The 21,910-nt window shown below is 56.4% G+C and overlaps 3 protein-coding genes across 5 annotated transcripts; 2 read left to right on the top strand and 1 right to left on the bottom strand.

Annotated features, from left to right (window-relative positions):
* The first annotated feature begins 406 nt into the window (after nt 1-406).
* CDKN2D (cyclin dependent kinase inhibitor 2D) lies at nt 407-2,857 on the top strand. 2 transcript variants are annotated; one of them, XM_043911496.1, is made up of 3 exons: nt 407-530; nt 807-962; nt 1,928-2,857. In XM_043911496.1, the coding sequence occupies exons 2-3, from the start codon at nt 822-824 to the stop codon at nt 2,285-2,287; spliced, it is 501 nt and encodes a 166-aa protein (XP_043767431.1). In that variant the 5' UTR covers nt 407-530; nt 807-821; the 3' UTR covers nt 2,288-2,857. The 2 variants fall into 2 exon arrangements, with proteins under 2 accessions (XP_043767431.1, XP_043767432.1); XM_043911497.1 differs by having other exon boundaries at nt 513-962.
* A 411-nt stretch (nt 2,858-3,268) lies between these two features.
* Nucleotides 3,269-12,784, top strand: KRI1 (KRI1 homolog). Its single transcript, XM_043911493.1, has 19 exons — nt 3,269-3,423; nt 3,540-3,613; nt 4,219-4,324; nt 5,024-5,129; nt 5,769-5,823; nt 5,909-5,958; nt 6,255-6,351; nt 6,443-6,520; nt 6,970-7,106; nt 7,995-8,121; nt 8,224-8,319; nt 8,418-8,588; nt 9,411-9,486; nt 9,573-9,661; nt 9,738-9,864; nt 9,950-10,080; nt 11,000-11,064; nt 11,180-11,278; nt 11,912-12,784. Exons 1-19 carry the CDS (start codon nt 3,330-3,332, stop codon nt 12,249-12,251), a joined length of 2,118 nt encoding a protein of 705 aa, XP_043767428.1. The 5' UTR covers nt 3,269-3,329; the 3' UTR covers nt 12,252-12,784.
* ATG4D (autophagy related 4D cysteine peptidase) lies at nt 12,443-21,020 on the bottom strand. Of its 2 annotated transcripts, XM_043911494.1 has the most exons (10): nt 20,415-21,020; nt 19,547-19,630; nt 19,291-19,464; nt 18,394-18,667; nt 18,255-18,319; nt 15,515-15,645; nt 14,130-14,208; nt 13,972-14,048; nt 13,772-13,891; nt 12,443-12,984 (listed from the first exon to the last, which is right to left on the bottom strand). In XM_043911494.1, the coding sequence occupies exons 1-10, from the start codon at nt 20,644-20,646 to the stop codon at nt 12,802-12,804; spliced, it is 1,419 nt and encodes a 472-aa protein (XP_043767429.1). In that variant the 5' UTR covers nt 20,647-21,020; the 3' UTR covers nt 12,443-12,801. The 2 variants fall into 2 exon arrangements, with proteins under 2 accessions (XP_043767429.1, XP_043767430.1); XM_043911495.1 differs by lacking the exon at nt 13,772-13,891.
* Nucleotides 21,021-21,910: the final 890 nt, after the last annotated feature.

The following is a 21,910-nucleotide window of genomic DNA, read 5'->3' as shown; positions in this document are numbered from 1 at the left end:
GCACACAGTGAATGAATGAAATAAAGCGCTCTGCACAGTAAGAACTAACAAATATCGCACCGCATAACTCCAAGCTGGGCGGCCCCAGCCCTGCCTCCCTTTCCCTCGGAGGTGCCGAGGTCGCGGAGCAGCCCGCGCTACCCTGCTCCTGACCTTTCTCCCCTGGGTCAGTTAAACGGGCCCTCTTTCCCGCCCGCCGGTCGCTTTTGAAAAACCGAAAACCCCGCCATTGTCCGCGGTCCACCGGTCGCAGCAGTTCGTCCAATCAGGAGCGGGCCCGCCCACGCCGGCGCCCAAAGCCTCCCTGGCGACGCGTGGCCATTGGCTGCGCTGGCCAGGAGGGCGGAGCACTACAGGGTCGGGAGCCGGGCGACTCGGCTGGGCTACAACGTAGCAAGTTCATAAGAAAACAAATCCGCGGCGTTTGGGGGCGGAGCCAGAGCTCTCGCAGCCCCGCCCCCTAGCGGCCTGCTCCACAGCGGCGGAGACGCAGGCTCAGAACAGACCCCGCCCGTCGAGGAGGAGGGAGGGTGAGTTGGGGGGAGACCCGGCCCCCAAGGGGCGGGCGCCGGGCAGGGCCCTGCGGGCTAGCGGAGGGTTGGGCCCGGGCTCTCAGTCCCTCTCTACCCACCGGGTGACAGGGGGAGGAGCCGGCCGGGAGGGCGGGGGTCGCGCCCGAGACCCGGACAGGAGAGTCCGACCCGGAGCCTCGTTGCAGGCCGGGGACGCTGCGGGAGGGCTGTCTGGGCCAGCGCCGTGGGCTCCCCCGCACTGACCGCCGCGGGGTGGGGCGGGGGGCTTCACAGGCCGCCAGGGTCGACATGCTGCTGGAAGAGGTCCACGCCGGCGACCGGCTGAGCGGGGCGGCGGCCCGAGGAGACGTGCAGGAGGTGCGCCGCCTTCTGCACCGCGAGCTGGTGCACCCAGACGTTCTGAATCGCTTTGGCAAGACGGCGCTGCAGGTGAGCCCGGGCCGGCCCGCAGCCCCCTTCCCTCTTCTCTCCTTGTTCCCGTTGGTAGCCGACTGAGGTCTGTTCTGCATCTCTGGGCTGACTTGGCTCCCTGATGTCCCCTTTCTTAGGTGGGTGGTGGATGGGGTTAGGTTGGGGGAGGGGAGAGCTTTCCATCTTTGGAGGATTCCTTGTTCTCTGATGGCGATGGATTCAGTTTCCCTGGAGAAGTTCTTATTCCCTGAGTGAGAGTTCAGCTTCTTTGGATCCTAGTTTCATGAGGGCGGCTCCAATGTCTTGGAGCATCTATGGACGATCCGACCGCAGGAAGGAAGGATTCCTGTTTCCAAGGTGTACCCATTTTCTGGGGGTTCTCTGAGACGTATCCAGTTTCTTGTGGGGGAGAATCTCTATTCCTGCGGGGTTTTCATATTGGCATATGGGAGGGGGGATACCAATAAGGGAATAGTCACAGATTACATGGGAGTCCCTGTTCCCTTGGGGACATTTACAAAAGGGGAACCCCATTTCATCAGAAAGGATCCCTACTATGGAGGGGGAAATTCCTTGGAGAAGGGGTTTTAAATTCCCTGGCCATCTCCATTTCCTGGAGGGGACTGTTCTCTGAGGTCTGTTTCCTGGTGGGGTTCATATTTCCTGATGATTTCCCATCTGTGGGGAGAAGTGTGTCTGGTTCCTTGGGGGATGGTCTTAGGTTCCTTGAAATTTTCCATGGGGGCTATAGCCAAGCGGGGGGTGACCACTTTTTTGAAGGTCCTTATTCCTAGGAGATCTTGTTCTCTGGGGTCTCAACAGCTGCCTGGAAGTTTATGTTCCCCGGAGTTTCTCCTTCTCTTGAGAACCTTATATCTGGCATTGTCAACTCCTGAATGACCTCTCTCTCCAGTCACCCGTTTCCCTGGACTTCCTCCTTTGGAGACTCCCTGACCCTTCTCTACCCCCCATCCCCCCACCAGGTCATGATGTTTGGCAGTCCCACCATTGCCCTGGAACTCCTGAAGCAAGGCGCCAGCCCCAATGTCCAGGACGCCTCGGGCACCACTCCGGCCCACGATGCAGCCCGCACTGGATTCCTTGACACCCTAAAAGTTCTGGTGGAGCACGGTGCCGATGTCAACGCACCCGATGGCACCGGGGCGCTCCCCATCCACCTGGCAGTGAGCGAGGGCCACACCCCTGTGGTCAGCTTCCTGGCTGCCGAGTCTGATCTCCATCACAGGGACGCCAGGGGGCTCACACCCCTAGAGCTGGCACGGGGGCGAGGGGCCCAAGAGCTCATGGACATACTGCAGCGGCACACGGTGGCACCCCTGTGACCTGGGGCCACCCACTCCGGCAGCAGGACCCAGCTGAGTTCTGTGTCAGAAGAGGGAAGAAACACTTTCTCCCTTGGCTCCTCCTGCCCGCTGCCGAGGGGCACCGGTTTGTGGCTTGTTGGTGTTGATTTCTGGGGTGTGTGTGTTTGACGTGCATTTCTCGTTTTTTTTTTCTCACCCCTTTCGGTGTGTTGGGCAGAGAAGGGCTCCTACAGGCAACAGCCACCTAAACGGTTCAGTTTCCTACACGCCTAGAGTCCCAAGGGCAGAGCGTTTAAAACCCCAACCCTCGAGTGAGGTCATCTCTTCCAAGGCTCTTGGAACCTGTCGACCTTGGCCGGCTTACAGAGAGAGACCTCAAGTGTGCACACTGCTTTCCGGCATGGGGGAGGGGGGAGTGTTCCAAATCGATAAAAGGGGAGTATGAGTTCATTCATATTTTGTTGAAAGCTTCATTTCCAGTCCCTTGTACAGCGTTTAAAAAAGAAGTCTATTTATTAAGCTTTATGGAAAATATTGTTGTGTGTGTAATTTAATGTTTTTACCCATTAAATTAAGACTTGTGCATGACCACAGCGCGGGTAGCTTGTCATTTTTGAGGCCGCGATGGAGAGTCGCGCGTCCAGGATGTTTATGGGGATGGGCCTTGGGGGTCGCGGATCGTGGATGCTTTGGAGGAGGGGAGAGAGTGGTAATTCCCAGGGCGCCAGGGGTGAGTGAGCTGGGTGGGGCAGCGGTTTACGCTGTCGGAACGGAAGGGAGGCAGGAAACCGCGAGTGGAGAAAGGGCCCCCAGATGTCAGCTGGGTGCCGGGAGCCCCGAGGGTGGGGGAGTGGGATGGGCGGTGGCTGCAGCCTTGCCCGCAGAGGCGTGGCTCGTGGGCGGGGACTGCAGTCCCAGGGCCAGGGATCCCGGAAGGGCCCAAGGCAGGGTTCTTTGCGGCCCAGGAAGCTCCGCCCCTATTTAAAGGCAACTGTGCGTAGCCCCGCCTGCGGGGAGGCGGTGCTTTCCTGACGCATGCGCAGTGGGTCGGAGGGCAGCCATGCCGGAGCCTCGCGGGTCGTCGCCCCTGCGGGTGAACGTGGCGTTCGCGGCGCGGTACGGTCGCTACCGTGAGCGAGAGGAGCTGCAGCGGCGTGAGTGCGGGGCGCATGCGCGTGGGGCGCCGGCGCGTGTTGGGCGGTCCGCAGGTGGGGCTTGATCTGGTCCCCCAGGCTCACCTGGGTGGGGGGCTCGCATCTTTGTCCCACAGTGAAAGATCGCTACGGGGACCAGCACAGCGGCAGCGACTCCAGCTCCGAGTCTGATTCCAGCGACGAGCACGTGGTGAGCTTCTCCGCCTCCGTCCCGGAGTTGCGAGAGGTGTCCAAGGGCCCTGTCGCATCCTGGCCCGGACTTACAGGGGGCAGCTAACGTCCAACCCCATCGCGCCTTCATCCCTGACAGTCTAACCATTTCTCCCTGTCTGCCTCTGTCCCCAAAATGGGGCATCCCTCTGCCACGTGGAGCACCCAGCTTTTCCCCACACCAGCCCTGATCTTCCTAGACTCACTGAGCCATCCAGCTTTCCCATTCTGTTCTTCATATGCCTTCTCTGCCCACCTGCCCCTGTATCATTCATCCCTTATTGATTCCGGGAAGTACCACCACCCCCTTGCCCGCTACCTTTTTTTGCTTCCTATTCTCTGCTCATGTGTGGTCCACCCTCACGGGGTCCCCTCTCCCACCTATTTGACCCCCCTCCCACTCATATCCAGCCCTCCAGCCCTCCCCCCACCTGCCTCTACCCAGCTGGATTCTCCCTTCTTCTAACCTGTACCCCTCCCTGCACCCTAATTCCCACACCTTCTCAGCCTTCCTGCCCCTGTTGCTTACTGCCCCCATCACAGCCCTCTTCTGAAGTCTGTCCCCACCCCCTTTTTCTGCTCTAGGAATTTGACCCCCAGCAAGAGCGTGACTTTTACAGAACTCTCTCCTTGTTGAAGAAGAAGGACCCCCGCATTTATCAGAAAGATGCCACCTTCTATCAGCGAACAGGTCTGGGGCTGCTTCTCATGAAACCCTGGGTCCTCATTGCCTTAGAAGCTGTTGTGGCTATTTAATGGATCTTTCCGTGGTCGCTCAGACAGTAAAGAGTCTGCCTGCAATGCAGAAGACCTGGGTTCAGTCCTTGGGTCAGGAAGATCCCCTGGAGAAGGGAATGGCTACCCACTCCAGTATTCTTGCCTGGGAAATCCCATGGACAGAGGAGTCTGGCAAGCTACAGTCCATAGGATGCAAAGAGTCAGACACAACTGAGCGACCAGCACTTTCACTTTTATTTCACCTACAAGTCAGACTTGATTAGCAGAGGGACTTCCTTGGTCGTCCAGAGGTTAAGACTCTACACGTCCATCCCTGGTGGGGCAACTAAGATCCCACATGCCACGCAGCACAGCCAAAAAAAAAAACCAAAAAACTGATTACTAATCAGCTAAGAGTGTCCAGGGTTATGACCTGTTGTCACTAATAATGGCTGTGTGTCTGGCACTGTTCTGAGTGTGAATTACTCACTGAGTGATCACCACCAGCTATTACCAGGTAGTAGCAAGTGTGATGCCTGTTTGATAGCTGGGAACTGGTGGCTTGGGGATTTGAAACCTCTATCTGACTCTGGCCCAGCAGTTATTCTCTGCCTGGGGGAGGAAGGGGGTTGTGGGTGTGGGTGATGACAGGTGTCTTGTGGTGGCCCTGCAGCATCGTCCTCAGACAGCGAAGAGGAGCCAGCAGCTGAGAAGAGAAAGAAGGTGCAGCCCATGTACCTGAAGGACTACGAGAGGAAGGTTATCCTGGAGAAAGGAGGGTGAGGAGACAGCCTGACTCCTCCGCTTCTACCTTCCCAGGGCAGGTGGACACGTGGGGGACTTAGGGGCAGGCGTGGGAAGAAGCCAATGACTCACCAGAGTTGGGAGAACCTCAGAGAGCAGGTGGCTTGGTGACCTGCCTACATCCCACTGCCCCCGCCCCCCAGCTGTTGCTCTGTTTTTGAATTTTTGTCTCTTTTAATAATTTTTATTTATTTATTTATCTTTGGCTGTGCTGGGTCTTCATTGCTGCGAGGGATTTTCTTTAGTTACAGCAAGCAGGGGCTACTCTCTAGTTGTGGTGTGGGGGCTTATTGCAGTGGCTTCTCTTCTTGTGGAGCACAGGCTCTAGGGCATCTGGGCTTCAATAGTTTCGACATGTGGGCTCCGTAGTTGTGGCTCCTGGGCTCTAGAGCACATGCTCAATAATTATGGCATAAGGGCTCAGTTGCTCCAAGGCATGTGGGATCTTCCTGGATCAGGGATCGAACCTGTGTCTCCTGCTGCATTGGAAGGCGGATTCTTTACCACTGAGCCACCAGGGAGGCCCCGGCTGTTGCTCTTAAGAGCCTCCCACCCCACGGTGACAGACAGGCCAGGGGGAGTCTGTTCTGAAACCTTCATCCTTCCTTGCCCAGCAAATATGTCGACGAGGAGAATTCAGATGGGGAAACCTCTGATCAGAGACTCCAGGTGTGTGGGATGGAGGCTGGGTGGGAGGGCTGGGGGGCTGAGGGGCCCATGGCTGGGTCTGAGGCCCCTGTCACTCTCTCTGCAGGAGACCTCGTCAAAGAGTTATGTGGAAGAACAGAAACAGCTGAAGGAAAGGTGAACCCTGGGGCCGGTTGAGCAGCCAAGTAGAAAAGAGTTGAGGCTCTGAGGTTGGCAGGCCCAGGTTCAAATCCAGCTCTTAATGGGCACTTGTGTGCCCTTGGGCCTGTCATTTGCTGTCTCTGAGCCTCATTTCTATATCTGTGAAATGGGGTTGATCATGGGCTGTATGTCACAGCACCGCTCTGGGCTGGTCAGGAGGAGCTCAGGGCTTATTAGTAGATAGGGCTTATCTTTGGGGCAGCGGGCAGGGCCAGCACACCCATCCTGAAGCTTGTTTCTCACTTGGGCAGTTTCCGGGCATTCGTGGAGGACAGTGAGGATGAAGACAGTGCCGAGGAAGGTGGCTCCGGGTTGTTGCAGAAACGTGCAAAAAGCAAAGAGGAGAAGGTGGGTGCTGGGTCCCAGGGGGATGGGGGGTGGTGGCAGAGAGGGGGCACCAGGGGTGTCCTGCAGATCCTCATCACTGGCCACCCCTCAGGCCCAGGAGGATGCCGACTACATTGAGTGGCTGAAGGGGCAGAAGGAGATTCAGAACCCTGACACCCTGAAAGAACTGGTGAGTTCCCATCCCTTGTTACTGACTCCCTAAACTTCCAGGTCTGCCTGCATTCAGCTTTTTCCTGGAAACTGACCCTTGAATGGCCAGCCGGGAGCACATAATCTCTTCCTTTTCTTTTTTCCCCTTGCACCATGCGGCCTTTGGGATCTTAAGTTCCCCAACCAGGGATTGAACCCGTGCCCCCTTCAGTGGAAGCACGGAGTCTTAACCACTGGACCCCCAGAGGAGTCCCCAGAAGCACATCCTCTGAGGATGGGGCCCCACATCTCTGGGCCTCAGCTTCTATATCTATAACACAGGGATTATCCCACTTACTTCATAGACTGGCTGTGAAGCTGCAGTCTTCACTTACACCCACTGGGTGCCCACAGTCTACGCCCCTACCCCGCTGCTTTGCTGACCCTGAGTCCCTGACTTGGGTGTTATCACACACCCTTCACCCCTAGACTCATCTCAGGGAATTCTGGAACAACCCAGAGCTGGACGAGGGAGAGCGCTTCCTGCGAGATTACATCCTCAACAAACGCTATGAGGAAGAAGGGGAGGAGGAAGAGGAGGAGGATGAAGACGAAGAGGAGGAAAGGTGAGTGCTCCTGTCCCCCAGGGGCCTAGAGACAGCACTGGCCAGAAAGGAAAAGGCACTGGGTGTTTACTTTATCACACAGTTGGTAACAGAGTTAGGGACTTCCTTGGTGGCTCAGTGGTAAAGAATCCGCCTGCCAATGCAGGAGACATGGGTTCGATCCTTGGGTCGGGAAGATCCCCTGGGGTGCCGGAGAAGACTTGAGAGTCTCTTGGACTGCAAGGAGATCAAACCAATCAATCCTAAAGGAAATTAACCCTGAACATTGATTGGAAGGACTGATGCTAAAGGTGAAACTCCAATACTTTGGCCACCTGATTGAAGAGCCGACTCATTGGAAAAGACCCTGATGCTGGGAAAGATTGAAGGCAGGAGGAGAAGGGGACAGCAGAGGATGAGATGGTTGAATGACATCACTAACTCAATGGACGTGAGTTTGAGCAAATTCCAGGAGATAGTGGAGGACAGAGGAGCCTGGCTTTGTGACCGTGAGGTCGCAAAGAATCAGACACAACTTAGTGACTGAACAACAGCAGCCGAGTTAGCCTTTTTTTTTTGGCTGCATTTATGGTATGGAGGATCTTAGTTCCCCGACCAGGGGTTGAACCTGGGCCCCCTGTACTGGAAGCGCACGCAGGTCTTAACTACTGGACCACCAGGGAAGTCCCCAGAATTGGCCTTTCTTGAGGAAGAGACCCAGAGTGTGGGCTCTGGAGCCAGCGGGCCCTGCTCCTGGATTTCCATGCCTCGGTTTCCCCATCGGTAAAATGGGGTAACAGTGGCTCCCTAGCAGAGGGTTCTTGTGAGGATTAAACACGTGAACACGCTGGTACATAGGCTTACAGGAGCTCTGCTGACCTCCCAGCCCCGCCCCATCTCATCCCTCAGGGTCCCTGGTCCCCCGGTCCAGCTAGCTGTGGACGACTCCTCAGACGAGGGGGAACTGTTTCTGAAGAAGCAGGAGGACTTTGAGCTCAAGTACAACTTCCGCTTTGAGGAGCCAGACTCTGCCTCGGTGGGTGGCCGGGCTGGGGGCCGGGGGCCGGGGGCCGGGGAGAACCTGGCCGGAGGGTCCCAGGCCGGGGAAGGAACCCAGAATCATCGCTGGTGCCCACAGGTCAAGACCTACCCTCGGAGCATCGCCTCCTCCGTGCGCCGAAAGGACGAGCGCAGGAAGGAGAAGAGGGAGGAGACACGGGAGCGGAAGAAGAGGGTGAGTGGCTTTCAGGGCGGCCTTTGGGGGGCTGTCCACCTGCAGGGGTTAGGAGGGCTGCTGACACCCGGCCTCTCCCCCTGACCTGCCGCCTGCAGGAGAAAGCGAGGAAGCGGGAGGAGCTCAAGCAGCTGAAGAACCTGAAGAGGAAGGAGATCCTGGCCAAGCTGGAGAGGCTGCGGCAGGTCACGGGCAACGAGACGCTGGGCTTTGAAGAGCAGGACCTGGAGGATGACTTCGACCCTGCCCGGCACGACCAGCTCATGCAGGTGTGACCCCAGAGCCCCAGCCTGACTGCAGCTGAGTGTGGCTCGGGAGTGAGCAATCCCTTTCTGGCTCAGAGAAGTGACTTGACCTCTCTAATCCTGTGTCTCTTGTCTGTAAAGTGGGTCCAAAATGCAGCATTTACCTCAGGTCCGTGAGAAATACTAAATGCTAATTAACTTGGTAAATGCTCAGGGAAACGTGGGTCACTGAATTTTCTTTAAATTCATTTACTGAGCCATTAGTGTTGATTGTTGTATTGGGAGGGGGAACATGTTCAGACCATGGAAGCAGGCAATGAGACCTGGATGGGAGCCGCAGTGGGGACCCCGGGCACCACAGAGTGGACCCAGACTCAGCCTGGGGGTTCATGGAAGGGAAAGTAAGGATGAGTAGACGGGCCAGGTGAAAAGTGGAGTGGGTAGGTGCTGTGTAGTTGAAGGTAAACCTTCACTTTCTAGGAGCTTCTTAATCCTGAGCTTCAGGTTCTGTGTGTGTTAGTAGTTTCTGTCTTTTGGGGTGCTTGTGAGAATGCAGTGAGACACAGCCCAGTGTTGGGCCTGTAGAAGGTGTTTGTAAGTGGCACAGTTAGCAACATTTGCCTTTACTAGCCAGTGGAACGGGGGCAGAGAGCGGGAGGGTCGATGGGGCAAGATGAGCTAAGAAGTGGGTGTGGAGGGACGTAGACACACAGGTTCTATGTGTGGTTCTCCCCACGTCAGGAGCTGGGTCCTGGGGGGCGGTGCTGGGGTGCCACAGAAGGTGCAGGAGCACCAGTGTCTGGCGGGGAATGGGCCCTGCTGACCCTCCCGGCCCCGACCCTGTAGAAGTGTTTCGGGGACGAGTACTATGGCGCCATGGAGGAGGAGAAGCCGCAGTTTGAGGAAGAAGAAGGGCTGGAAGGTGAGGTCACTTGGGGTACCAGGCTGGGGGTGGGGTGCTTGGCCTACTGATCCCCTCTTCACCCCTGCCTGTCTGGCCTGAACCAGACGACTGGAACTGGGACACGTGGGCTGGGCCGGAGCAAGGTGGAGCTTGGAGCCAACAGGAGCCGCACTGCGAGGACCCTGACTTCAATGTAGGTGCCCTGGGCATGGGAACTGGGGGGCGCCTCAGAGGGTCCCCTGGCAGGCCTGACCTGTATGTCCCGGCAGATGGACGCTGACTATGACCCCAGCCAGCCCCGGAAGAAGCAGCGAGAGGCCCCTTCGTTGGGCAAGAAGAAGCGAAAGTCGCCCTTCGCTGCGGCCGTGGGACAGGAGAAACCTGTGTTTGACCCCGGTGAGGCCCAGGCGGGTGCCCGTGGGTGGGCAGGGGCTCCCTAGGGCCCCGCACGCCCCGACAGCCTGGCTCTGTCCCCACTCAGGGGACAAGACATTCGAGGAGTACCTGGATGAGTATTACCGGCTGGACTACGAGGACATCATTGATGACCTGCCCTGTCGCTTCAAGTACCGCACGGTGGTGCCCTGCGACTTTGGACTTAGCACTGAGGAGGTGGGACCCCAGGGTACCCCAGAAGCGGGTATGCCCAGAACTGGCCATGTTGTGACACAGACTATTTATTTCTTTATCTCCAAAACAATAGAACCAACAGTGCTAATAACAATACTAGTAATATTGCCTGCCACAAAGGTTTTCTGTGAGGCAGGGGCTCAAACAGTGCTCTGCCCACAGGAAGCCCCAGTAAATATGTTTTAATTCTGTATATTGGCAGCAGCGTGGCCATTAAAGCTTGGCACCTGTTGAAATCTTGACCGGGCCACTCACCAGCTGTATAACCTTGGACGCGTGACTTAAGGATCTGTAACTCGGTTTCCCCATCTGTAAAATGGGCCTTATAACAGCCCCACCTTATGACTGTGGATGTGAAACAAATGTGCTTTGAATGTCATTGTGCCCTAGCCATGATGGCTATGGATGCTTGACTGTAAAAATAGCCAATAATGATTGAGCTTAGACCATTTGTATTCGCTTCATCATCCTGACAACCTTCCAGTAGGTTCTGAGGTGGGGTGCCCAACTTATAAGTGAGGAGACTAAGGTCGTAAGGTTGGGAACCTGGGTCTCATCTGTATTAGCAAAGCTGGTCATTGGCATGGAGACCCCTCCCCTGGTTTGAGTCTGCTGGGACCACAGTGTACCAGTCAGGGCCCAGATTGTAATCTGACATTAGCCATTTCCTGGCCATGTGACTTGGGGTAAGGATCCCCTTCTCTGGGCCTCAGTTTTCCCATCTGATGCCCTCAACAAAAAATCCTCCATTGGCCTCTGCAGAAATCAGCTCTTTCTCACCATCATGACACTGCTGCTTGGTGGAACTAACATTACCTTGCTTTGACCCATGAGGTGACTAAGGCTGAGTCAGGGCCCCCCGGGGCTCACTAGCAGGACCCCACCCTCCCTTCCCTTGCAGATCCTCGCTGCCGACGACAAGGAGCTGAATCGGTGGTGCTCCCTGAAGAAGACCTGCATGTACAGGTGATGGAGTGGGGCTGGGCCGGGTGCCCCGGGAGCAGGGGCAAGCAGGCTGGCAGGCAAGCACGAGCCCCACCCAGGCCACCCAGCGACAGACGTGTCCACTTGGGGCCCGCAGGTCGGAGCAGGAGGAACTGCAGGACAAGAGGGCGTACAGCCAGAAGGCCCGGAACATATGGAAAAAGCAGCAGATCTTCAAGTCACTCTGCCCAGAGGAGTGAGTATGGCTGGTGGAGGGGTGGGCTTCGGAGCCCTGCCAGGCCCAGGGTTTGAGTCATGCTTTGTCAGCTGTTTGTCACATGACCTTGGGGGTAGGGTTTCCCTTCCAATACCTGGGCATCAGGTCTTGGCTGGGCCATAGCTGTATGACGTTGGGCAAGTCATTTTCCCTCTCTGGGCCTGTTTCCTCATTTGCAAAATGGAGATACAGATGGCTCACTTCTTGCTGGGTTTTTCTTTTTTTTGAAGATTTAAGTAAATCAATTCAGGTAAAGTGCTTAAAACAATAAATGCTGGATAGCTATTAGCTCTTGTTACTGTTCCTGTTATTTCCTGATCTGTAAATCAGGAGTGCTCACAGAGTTGATATAAAGCTAAAATGAGTTAGTTTGTGTGAAGAGCTTAGTGTAGGCACAGGCTCAGTGATCAAGAGCATCAATCACTCACTCTGGCTTCAGAGTAGAAAAATCCCAGTGTGGTATCAGACCCATGTTTGAGTGCAGGCAGGCCCCCAAATTGTTCTGGCCACTTCTCTGAGCTGCCCCTTTCCTCATCTATAAAAACGGGGCAGGCTCGGGGAGGAACCTAATCGTGACCGGCCTGGGCTGATCCATGACTTTTCTTCCTCCAGGGCAGAGATGCCCACGGAAGCCACAGGGAAGCCACAGAGAGACAGAGCTGGCCCATCGGGACAGCTGGTGGCACTTGATGGGGCCTGTGGCAAGCAGTCCCGGCCCGAGAGCACCCCAGCACAGGAAGAGGCAGACCCTGTGACACCCACGGAGAAGCTGGCCCCCCAGAGGCGGAAGAGGGGCAAGAAGGCACGTCTCCTGGGCCCCACAGTGACACTCGGGGGACGTGAGTTCAGCCGCCAGAGACTGCAGGCCTTTGGCCTCAACCCCAAACGGCTGCACTTCCGGCAGCTGGGCCGACAACGGAGGAAGCAGCAGGGGCCCAAGGGCAGCCACTGAGCTCGAGGGAGCCTGCAGGGACCCCTTCCCCTTCTTATCGACTGTATGGCCCCCCACATCTACCTGTAGGCCAGGGAGTCTTCCCATCTTAGAGATGTGGAAGCTGAGGCCTACTCAATAAGCTTCCCCAGATGACTCGGGGAACCTCCCCTCAAGACACACTCAAATGCTGGGCCCAACAATAGCCACAGTCAAGTCAAACGGCTTTATTAGCCCCCAGCAGCCACGGCCCCTCCTCCCTCCCACCAGCTCTTGGCAGGATAGGGGCTTTGTGACCGGTGAGGGGCATGGACGGTCCAGTGCAAACTACAGTACAGAGTCAGGCCCTGAGTGGGTGCCCGGGGGCCTCCCTCCCTGCCCCATGAGGAGGGCCCAGCTGGTGGGAGGCAGGTGTGCGGGCTCTGTTCCTGGCTGAACGGCCCCAGCCCGGAGGCTTCCTGGACTGGTCTCTCTCAGCTGCACTTGTCAGGGGGGAGTTGAAGCTCCCACACCTAACATGACATAAATTAAAAAATAAATAGGGTCGTGTCTTCTCCCTTATCCCCTCCCTTTATAAAAACACAAAGTCCTCAGAACTTGGGCGCTTAGCCTTGAGGAGCCGGCCACTGCGAGGGAGCCGCAGTGTCTGCTGGGAGGGTGGGGAGCAGAGGTCATCCAGGCTGTGGTCCTGAGCGTGGCCATCGACCAGGGTGAACATGGGGTATCGTTCTGTGGCTGAGGAGGAGCTGAGGACCTGTGGGGAGGAGAGAGAGAGCAGCTCAGTCCCAAAGCCATGATAATTCCCCAAGTAAATAAAATTATTTTAGCAGCCATATTTATCAGGTACTTCCTGAAGTCAACTCCCGTCCCTCCAGGGCAGTGACGCAGACCAGCCAGTCGGCACCGTCTGTCCTCTGGCTACAGTGATGGGCTCAGTAATGAGCATATGACCTTGTGCAACCAGTGAACCACAGCCCTGGGATTTTCCTTCTCTGCTAAGAACAGGGGGCTCTTTCCACTGAACTAGATAGTGGGGTAGGGTGGGGGGCAGCTCCCCTGGTGGCTCAGCAATAAAGAATCCCAGGTTCCCTGGGTTGGGAAGATCCCCTGGAGAAGGAAATTGTGATCCTCTCCAGTATTCTTGCCTGGGAAATCCCATACAGAGGAGCCTGGCAGGCTACAGTCCATGGGATTGCAAAGAGTCCGATGACTGAGGCCGTGTGCACAACCAGAGAAGCTGGTGGTCATTCCTTACCACTGTAAGGGTAAATCCCTGAGAACAACAGAACCAAAGGACAAGGCAGGTCCTACGACTTCAGCCTCTGGGGACCAGCTGTTCCCTTAAATTTTTCATTTCATGACGCTTTGCTCTCATCAGAGCTGGGCTTTCGAATCAGACCTAACCCAAGCTGAAAAACCCTGTAGGGCTCCTGCAAGATAATAATCCTGACAACATGGCCAGGTCTGCTGGCCTCATGGCCTCTGTTGTCTTCAGCTGTAGCCCTGCCCTTGCCCCCCACCCCCTAGCACACCCGGCTCACCCTGGTCAGCTCTGAGCAGAGTGTTTCAAACTCCTTTCTGTCTCCAGCATAGAAGCCCACGGTACAGCTTGGGTCCATCTTGGCAAAGGCCATCTTGCGGGGTGAGGTGCAGTGGAAGGACTGGGGTGGATAGATGAGGGAGGCTCAGGGGGTTCCCTCCACACACCTCCAACCCCCCCCGGGGATCCCATCTCACTCACCTCCAGGGGGAAGTCGGCCTGGCTGACATCCACGGTGGGCTGGCAGTAGTGTGGGTCCAGGTAGAGCAGGAAGTCATCTGCAGGGAGGACGTGTGAGGGAGGGGGTGGCGGTGGAAAGGGGGTGTGGGGGGATGTAGAGCAGTGTGGTGTGGGCCTACCCTGGTAGCCGATGAAGTACAGCGAGTGGCGGGGCTTGCCCCCCATGATGCCCAGGCACAGCTCTGAACGGAGGAGCTCCTGCCAGAAGGAAAGGCGGTGGAGTGAGGACCCAGGGCAGGTGCTGTCAGGCACCCTGATGCCTCATGAAGCCCCAGGGCTTCTTCCCTCGTGGCTCAGTGGTAAAGAGCCCGCCTGCCAATGCAGGAGACGGGCTGGATCCCTGCTCGGGGAAGACACCCCATCTCCCCCATGCCAGGGAGCAACTAAGCCCACACGCCACAACTACGGAGCCTGTGCTCTAGAGCCTGGGAGCTGCAACTGCTGAAGCCCATGCCCTGGAGCCTGTGCTCCCCAACGAGAAGCCATTGCAATGACAAACCTGCACACCCCAACAAAGAGTAGCCCTGGCTTGCCGCAACTAGAGAAAAGCCAGTTCAGCGACAGAGACCCAGCACAGCCCAAAATAGATAAATAAAATCATTCCAAAAAAAAAAAAACCGACAGAGGCCCAATGTGTGCAAAACCAAGCCTGTGCTGGGCCCTGGGGGGTGGCAGTGACCAAGATGGACAAAACCCTGTCCCCATGGAGCTTATGTTCTAGTATGGGAGAACGAAGAGCAAGAGGAGTGAGTTCTGTCATGTGTCAGAAGGTGGTAGCTCTCTGGAGAAGAACAAAAGGAGGGAAGAAGGCTTTGCAGTGTTAAGCAGGGGGAGTCAGGAAAGACCTCACTGAGAGATGATGTTTCAGCAAACAGTTAAGGAAATTCAGAATTTGTCTTGGGAAAGAGCACTCCAAGTGGTGGGAATGGCAGGTGCAAAGGCCCTGAGGCAGGTGTCTTCTGAGAGCAGAAAAGAGGCCTGTGCGGCTGAAGCAGAGGAAAGTGAGGTGGAGAGTGAGTGTGGGCAGACGGTAGAGGGCCTTGTGGGCTGTGGGGAGATCACTGGCCTTTGCTCTGGGTGTAAACACACCGGGGTCTTTCCAGCCTTGCTGTTCCTTTTGCCTGGACGACTACTCCCCTGGCTTCTCATTTGCTTCTGGCTAGAGAGGGGCTTTCCGAGGCTGGCCAGCCACCCCCACCTGCCCTTCATCATGTTAGTTTTGGTTCCTTTACAGTACGAGTTGCAACGCCACAGCCGTCAACTTGCTTCCACACCTACTGCCTGCTACTCCCCCACTAGAATGTCAGCTCCCAGACGGCATCAACTGTTACCTGTTTACCTCTGAGTCCCCAGCAGCTGAGAGGGTTTTTGGCACATAATAGGTGCTTCATAACTACTGGATGATCCAATGAAGAGACAAAGGAAGCATAAACCCCTAACCCAAGCTGAAAATGTCTGCAGGGCTCCAGTGAGGGGGGCGGTGGGGGAGCCTGGCAGAACCTACCTTCACGCAGGGCACATACACGGGGTTGAGAGTTTCTCCACCAAGCCGCACTGGTACCAGGATGACCACGGACTTCCATTCAGCCGTAGGGTCTGGCCGGGCCACCAGGCGTGCCACGTCCGCCTTGTATACTGCAAGGACAGGGCAGCAGGTCACGTTCTCGCCTGCCCTTCAAGTCTCACTGTACGAACCTCCATCCTTAGGGGCCCAACCTCGCCTGAGCAACCTCCCTGGATGACACTCCTGTTCCTGGCAGAAAAGCTTTCCAGCATTCGCCACCCCCCGCCCCAAACTCCCTCAGACAATCCCAGGCACACCAGGCAGGTATGGACACTCCCATTTCACAGAAAGGGCGACTGAGGTCCTGAGATTATGACAAAGAGTGTAAAGCCAGGAGGGAGGTGAAGAGCCTTCCCCACAGCCCAGAGTGCCTGTCCAATCCCGGGCCTGACTAGTCTTCCCCTACTCGGCACCTGGGCTTGCTGAGATGGAAATGGGAGCACCAGTCAGTCAGCTGAAAGGCCCTGTGTGTCCCTCAAGTTCCATCCGCTGGTCTCTGCTTTCCTGTCATCTCCTCGTGGCTATGTAACCCCGTCCTGACTCCCAGAAAAGGACATTCAATCTTTCCTGGAGACAAGAGCTGCAGTGGTCTGAATGCCTCAGTCGTGTCCAACTCTGTGCGAACCCATGGACTGCGGCCTGCCAGGCTCCTCTGTTCACGGGATTCTCCAGGCAAGAATACTGGAGTGGGTTGCCATGTCCTCCTCCAGGGGATCTTCCTGACGCAGGGATGGAACCCGCATCTCTTAAACATCTCCTGCATTGGCAGGCAGGTTCTTTACCATTAGCGCCACCTGGGAAGCCCCCCTCTCCCCTTTCAGATGTTGAAATTCTAACCCCCTCCCCCAAGTGATGGAATGAGGAAGTGGGAGGTGAGGCGGTCATGAGTGACATCACTGCCCCGTAAAAGCGACCCCAGAGAGCATGCTTGCCCATTTTGCTGCCTGAAGATACAGTGAAACAAACCAGGAAATAGGCCCCCCAACAGACACCAAAACAGCCAGTGCCTTGATCCTGGACTTCCCAGCCTCCAGAATTATGAAAAATAAACACCTTCTTTACAAGCCACCCAGCCTGTGGGTGCTTGTTTTGTTTTGTTGGCTATGCTGCGTAGCTTGTGGGATCGGAGTTCCCTACCCAGGGATCAAAACCAGGTCCCAGCAGTAAAAGCACCGAGTCCTAACCACTGGACCACCAGGGAATTCCCTGGTCTACGGTACTTTCATTATACCAGCCCTAACAGACTAAGAGGCTCTCTGCGAAAAATTACACCTTGCCCCAAACGCCTATACTTTTTCATAAAATGTATAGGGTCTGTAGATTCCTTGATACCAATCCATGAAGCTAAACTGATTGGGAGGGCATAATAACAATGAGGGGGTGCTTCCCTGATAGCTTCCCTTGTGGCTCAGTTGGTAAAGAATCCACCGGCAATGCAGGAGACCTGGATTCGATCCCTGGGTTGGGAAGATCCCTTGGAGAAGGGAAAGGCTACCCACTCCAGTATTCTGGTCTGGAGAATTCCATGGACTGTATAGTCTATGGGGTCACATCACAAAGAGTCAGACACAACTGAGACACTTTCACTCACCCAATAACAAAGAGAGGTAACATTCAGTGAATACTTACCATATGAGAAGTTCTGTTCTAAAAGTTACTATTTTTAATTTAAAAATCTTACTTATTTTTGGTTGTGCTGGGTCTTTGTTGCTGCTCTGGCTTTTCTCTACCTGCAGAGAGCAGGGCCTACTCTCTAGCTGTGGTGCACCGGTTTCTCACGGCCAGCGGCTTCTCTTGTGAGCACAGGCTCTAGAGGGAGGGCTTCAGTAGCTGTGACCCTTAGGCTCAATAGTTATGGCTCTTGAGCACAGGCTCAGTAGTTGTGGCGCATGGGCTTAGGTGCTCTGTGGCATGTGGGATCTTCCTGGATCAGGGATCAAACCCATCTCTCCTGCATTGGCAGGTGGGTTCTTTAGCACACTGAGCCAGCAGGGAAGCCCCTAAGAGTTCTGTTTATCACTGACTCACTTAATCCTCATGAAAACCCCGTGAGGCAGAGGAGACCTGACTTTTGTATGCATTAGCACTGTTTACAAAGCAAAAGTGAGTTGGGAACTTCCCTGGCTGTCCTGTGGTTAAGAATCTGCCTGCCAATGCAGGGGACACGGGTTTGATCCCTGGCCTGGGCAGATTCCACATGCCGAGGGGTAACTAAGCTCTTGCGCCACAACTATGGAATCTTGAGTGCCTGGAGCCTGTGCTCCGCAACAAGAGAAGCAACAGCAATGGGAAGCCCATGTGCAACTAGAGAGTCAAAGAGAGTAGCCCCTGCTCACCACAAGGAGAGAAAAGCCCACCGCAGCAACAATGACCCAGTGCAGCCAAAAATAAACAATCATTCTTTTTTAAAAAAGAGTGAGTTGGACCTGAGAGAGGAATTCCTTCTGTCCTTTATTCTATTACTCAGAGAAGCCCCTGAAGTCTCCTCTCCTGATTCCAGAGAGAATGAAGGGATCCTGAGCAGCGCGCCCGCCGCCCAATGTGGGCCTCCAGTCCTTTCCAAGGGTCCCTCTGCTGCATAACTTGTCTCAACTTCTGAGGAAAGTGGGTGCTAAGAGGTGGCTGAGGCAGTGACTGGCGCAGGGCGAGAACCCCATGACCTCAGCCCTCAGCCCCTTACCTGTGCAGTCCTGGGAGACGTACACCACCAGGCGGGTGACCTCTGAGCAGCTCTCCACAGCTTTCCTGGGGATGGAGGAGAGGCCTGAGTTCCCCGGAGGGGACCCAGAGGCTCCCGCGTCCCCTGCCACGGCCCTCACCTGAGTATGTGTGCCACCAGAGATGGCCCATACCAGTCGCCTGCCTTCTTGCCTGAGCCCTGCCCCAGCTCCACCAGCCGGTGTAGGCCGAAGGGGGCCCGGGGATGGTCAGCGAACCAGGACACAATCTGCCGGTGCCGGCGCTCCTGCTCCAGCTCAGGGGCCTGGGCCCAGCGCGGAGGGATCCACCGGGCAGGCCCGCGGTACCGGTTGGGAGAGGCCAACCCCGAAGGCTCAGGGGGGCCCAGGCCTGCGCCCTGGGACCACGTCCAGTCTGGTAGGGATGCAGCAAATTGTCAAATGGCGATGGTATGGGGGGGTGGGGCAGTTCCCATGATTCACACACAACACTAATGCTCCATTAGAAACCTCATGTTTAACTACACTTTTCACATTCCTTAAACTTGCTATTAATTTTTACATTTTGGATGCACTGACGCCATGCGGGAGCTTAGTTCCTGACCAGGGATTGAACCTAGCCCCCTGCAATGCAAGCACAGAGTCTTAACCACTGGGCCACCAGGAGTGAGTGAAAGTCGCTCAGTCATCTACAGCTCTTCGCGACCCCATAGACTGGGGCCTGCCAGGCTCCTCTTGCCAGAATTCTCCAGGCAAGAATACTGGAGTGGATAGCCATTCCCTTCTCCAGGGGATCTTCCCAACCCAGGATAGAACCCACATCTGCCACATTGCAGGTGGATTCTTTACCGTCTGAGCCACCAGAGAAGACCCCCCTTAAACTTATTTTATAAACAACTCTCACTCCACCCCCAAACTTAACTTTACACACAATTCTAACAGGACTTGAAATTCTTGGTTTACAAACCATTCTAACACTTTTGACCTGGGGTTGGCGCTATACTCCTTCTGTGCCCTTCCCCCTCCACCACCGCTCACCTCTGGGCAGGAAGTGAAGCAGAAGGCCCTGAGCCAGCATCATCTGCCCACTTCGTAACATGCACCCCCAGCCACAGTCTGAGGTCAGGCTGCCTCCCGCGAGGGGTGGGAAGTCGCGGCGGTATGTGAGCCATAGGCGGGATACAAAGTCCCGCTGGAAACGCTGGATGTCACCTGCAAGAGCAGGTTTGTTAGCTACCACCAGGAACACCCCTTTGGGGCCTCCTCCAACCCTAGTCAGGGGCCACCAGCTCACCCTCGCCCTCGAAGCGGTAGCGGCGGCCACAGAGATGGACGTTGGAGATCTTGCTAAAGCTGGTCCGGCTTTTGACTGCCCAACCTTGGGAGACATAGGGCAGCCCCCAGCAAGATGAAGCACTTGCTTGGCAGACAGGTACCCTAACAGGACAGCAACAGTGCTTGCATGCCCCCATGTGTGAGACGGGGGCTGTCCTAGTTCTTATCTCAGGGTAGGCTTTTGGGGAATCTGTGCTACATTCCTCTCAGATGGAGGCGGGGCCCCTATAACAGCCACATGTGTTGCTTGTGCATGCTCAGTCATGTACAACTCTATACCACCCCTTGGACTGTAAGCCGCCAGGGTCCTCTGTCCGTGGGATTCTCCAGGCAAGAACACTGAAGTGGATTGTCCAGTTCCTCCTCCAGGGGATCTTCCCCACTGAGGGAGCAAACCAATGTCCCTTGAGTCTCCTGCACTGGCAGGCAGATTCTTTACCAATTATGGCATCTGGGAAGCTACATGCATGTCTGCCATTAATTTCAGGATGAATCAAAGCGGGTCTGATTATTGTACCCATTTTACAGAGGAGGAAAATGGAGGCACAGGGAAACAAAAAAAACCTTGTCCTAGATCACACTGAGGAGTTGACTGAAACTTGAAAACACATTCCCCTTTGGACCTGCCAGCCAGCGGCCAGCCCTGGGCTGGGCAGGGCGGGAGACGACCCACAGGTGACTCACAGGAGGGGAACAAAGGGTGGAATACTTGGCAAGGGCAGGGTCCTGGCTCTCCTTGACTCCCACCGAGATCCTAGCCCTGCCCGCCAGAACTTCAGCTCGCTCCCACGTCAGAATCGAAGCCCCGGGCCCCGCCCCCTCCTCACCGTACTTGACGTTGTTCCAAGCGGTCAGGAACTTCGCCTTAAACTTGTCCACTTCGTCCGGCTCTCCGGGGCCGGTCCCGGCCGATGCAAGAGCGGGGCCGCTAGCTCCGGAGGGCCCCAGGCCGTTGGGGTCCGGGGTTCGGGGTCCCCGCGGCCTGCGGCCCTCCGGGCGGCGCGCGTCCTCCGGACTCCCGCTCCGGTACTGAGCGGCGGCCGGCGACACGGAGTTCATGGGAGGGCCGGGCGGGCGGACGGAGGGCCCCGGGGGCCGCGCGCGAGCGCCCCAGGGGCCAGGACGCGGCCGGGACGCGGACGCCCAGGAAACTGCTAGTGCGGCCCCGGTGCGGCGACCAGGCCCCCGGGCCCGGCGCGGGACGCTGTCACCGCCGCCGCCGCCATTTTAGCGGCCCTGGCTCCGGGAGGGAGGCGGGCGTGACACGGCCGGACGCCCCGCCCCGGCCCGGCCCCCAGCCTGGGTCCCCGGCCCCGGTCCCGGGTGGCGGCTCTGGGGACTCCTGACGCGGAGCCTCCCGGCAGCGCCACGCAACCCCCACCGCCGCCTGCCTTATCGCAGCGCCCAGGCGCGACCGAGCCCCTGCAGGTACTTATCGGAGGCCCCCAGAGCCGGGTCGCCCCGCCCCGGTCCCGCCCCGCCCCCGGCTTCGACCCCGCCCCTGCCCGGCCCCGGCCCCGCCCCCTCCAGGCGCTGGGGGACTGACCACCCCCCGCCCCCGAGGCGGGGTCCCTTATGCCGTCTGCACCTGCCTGCGTCCCCCGAGGGATCAGAGCGCTCCTCCGAGAGCTGCTCACCCAGGACCCGCCTCCACCAGGGGCCCAATCTGTGTGTGATACCCACTCACCCAAAATCCCCCTTCAAGCCACATCTCTACGTGCTTCAGTTTCCCCAGGAGCAAAAAGGGTCTCAAAAATACAGCACAAATGAATCTTCCTAATTTTACTGAGGGAAAGACGCCAGGCCAAAAATTTTAAAAGTATGTACTCTATGTTTCTATTTAAACTCTAGAAAATGCAACCTCATCTATAGTGGTTGCCTGGGGGTTGGGTGGGGAGACGTGGGAGGGAGGGATTAAGAAAAAGAACTAGGATTTGTTTAGTATTAATATCTTGATTATGGTGATTGCTTCCAGCTCAACGGATTGTACACGTGAAAAGTGTGTGGTTTGTTGTGTGTCACTTATACTCAATAAAACTGCAGTAAATGTTTTCAATGCATCTAACTCAGAGGAACGTTTGGAAGACAGCCGAATTCATCTCTCTAAAGCGCTTAGCATGGCATTTGAGGCACAGTTAGGGCTCAGCGAAAGCCAATCGTGATCTCACAGGCAGAATGAGTATAGTGACCCTGGAAACCACAGAGAGAGTGGCCTCTAGTGGCCAGCTCAAGGGCTGTGTCCCCAGCCAGCTGAAGGAAGTTGGATGAAGGATCTGGACAAGGGTGTGTGATGTGAAGACCTGCCTCCTTTCTCAAATTCAAT

Source organism: Cervus elaphus, chromosome 9, assembly GCF_910594005.1.
Source record: "Cervus elaphus chromosome 9, mCerEla1.1, whole genome shotgun sequence".
NCBI lineage: Eukaryota > Metazoa > Chordata > Mammalia > Artiodactyla > Cervidae > Cervus > Cervus elaphus.
This window is presented reverse-complemented; position numbering and strand designations above follow the sequence as displayed.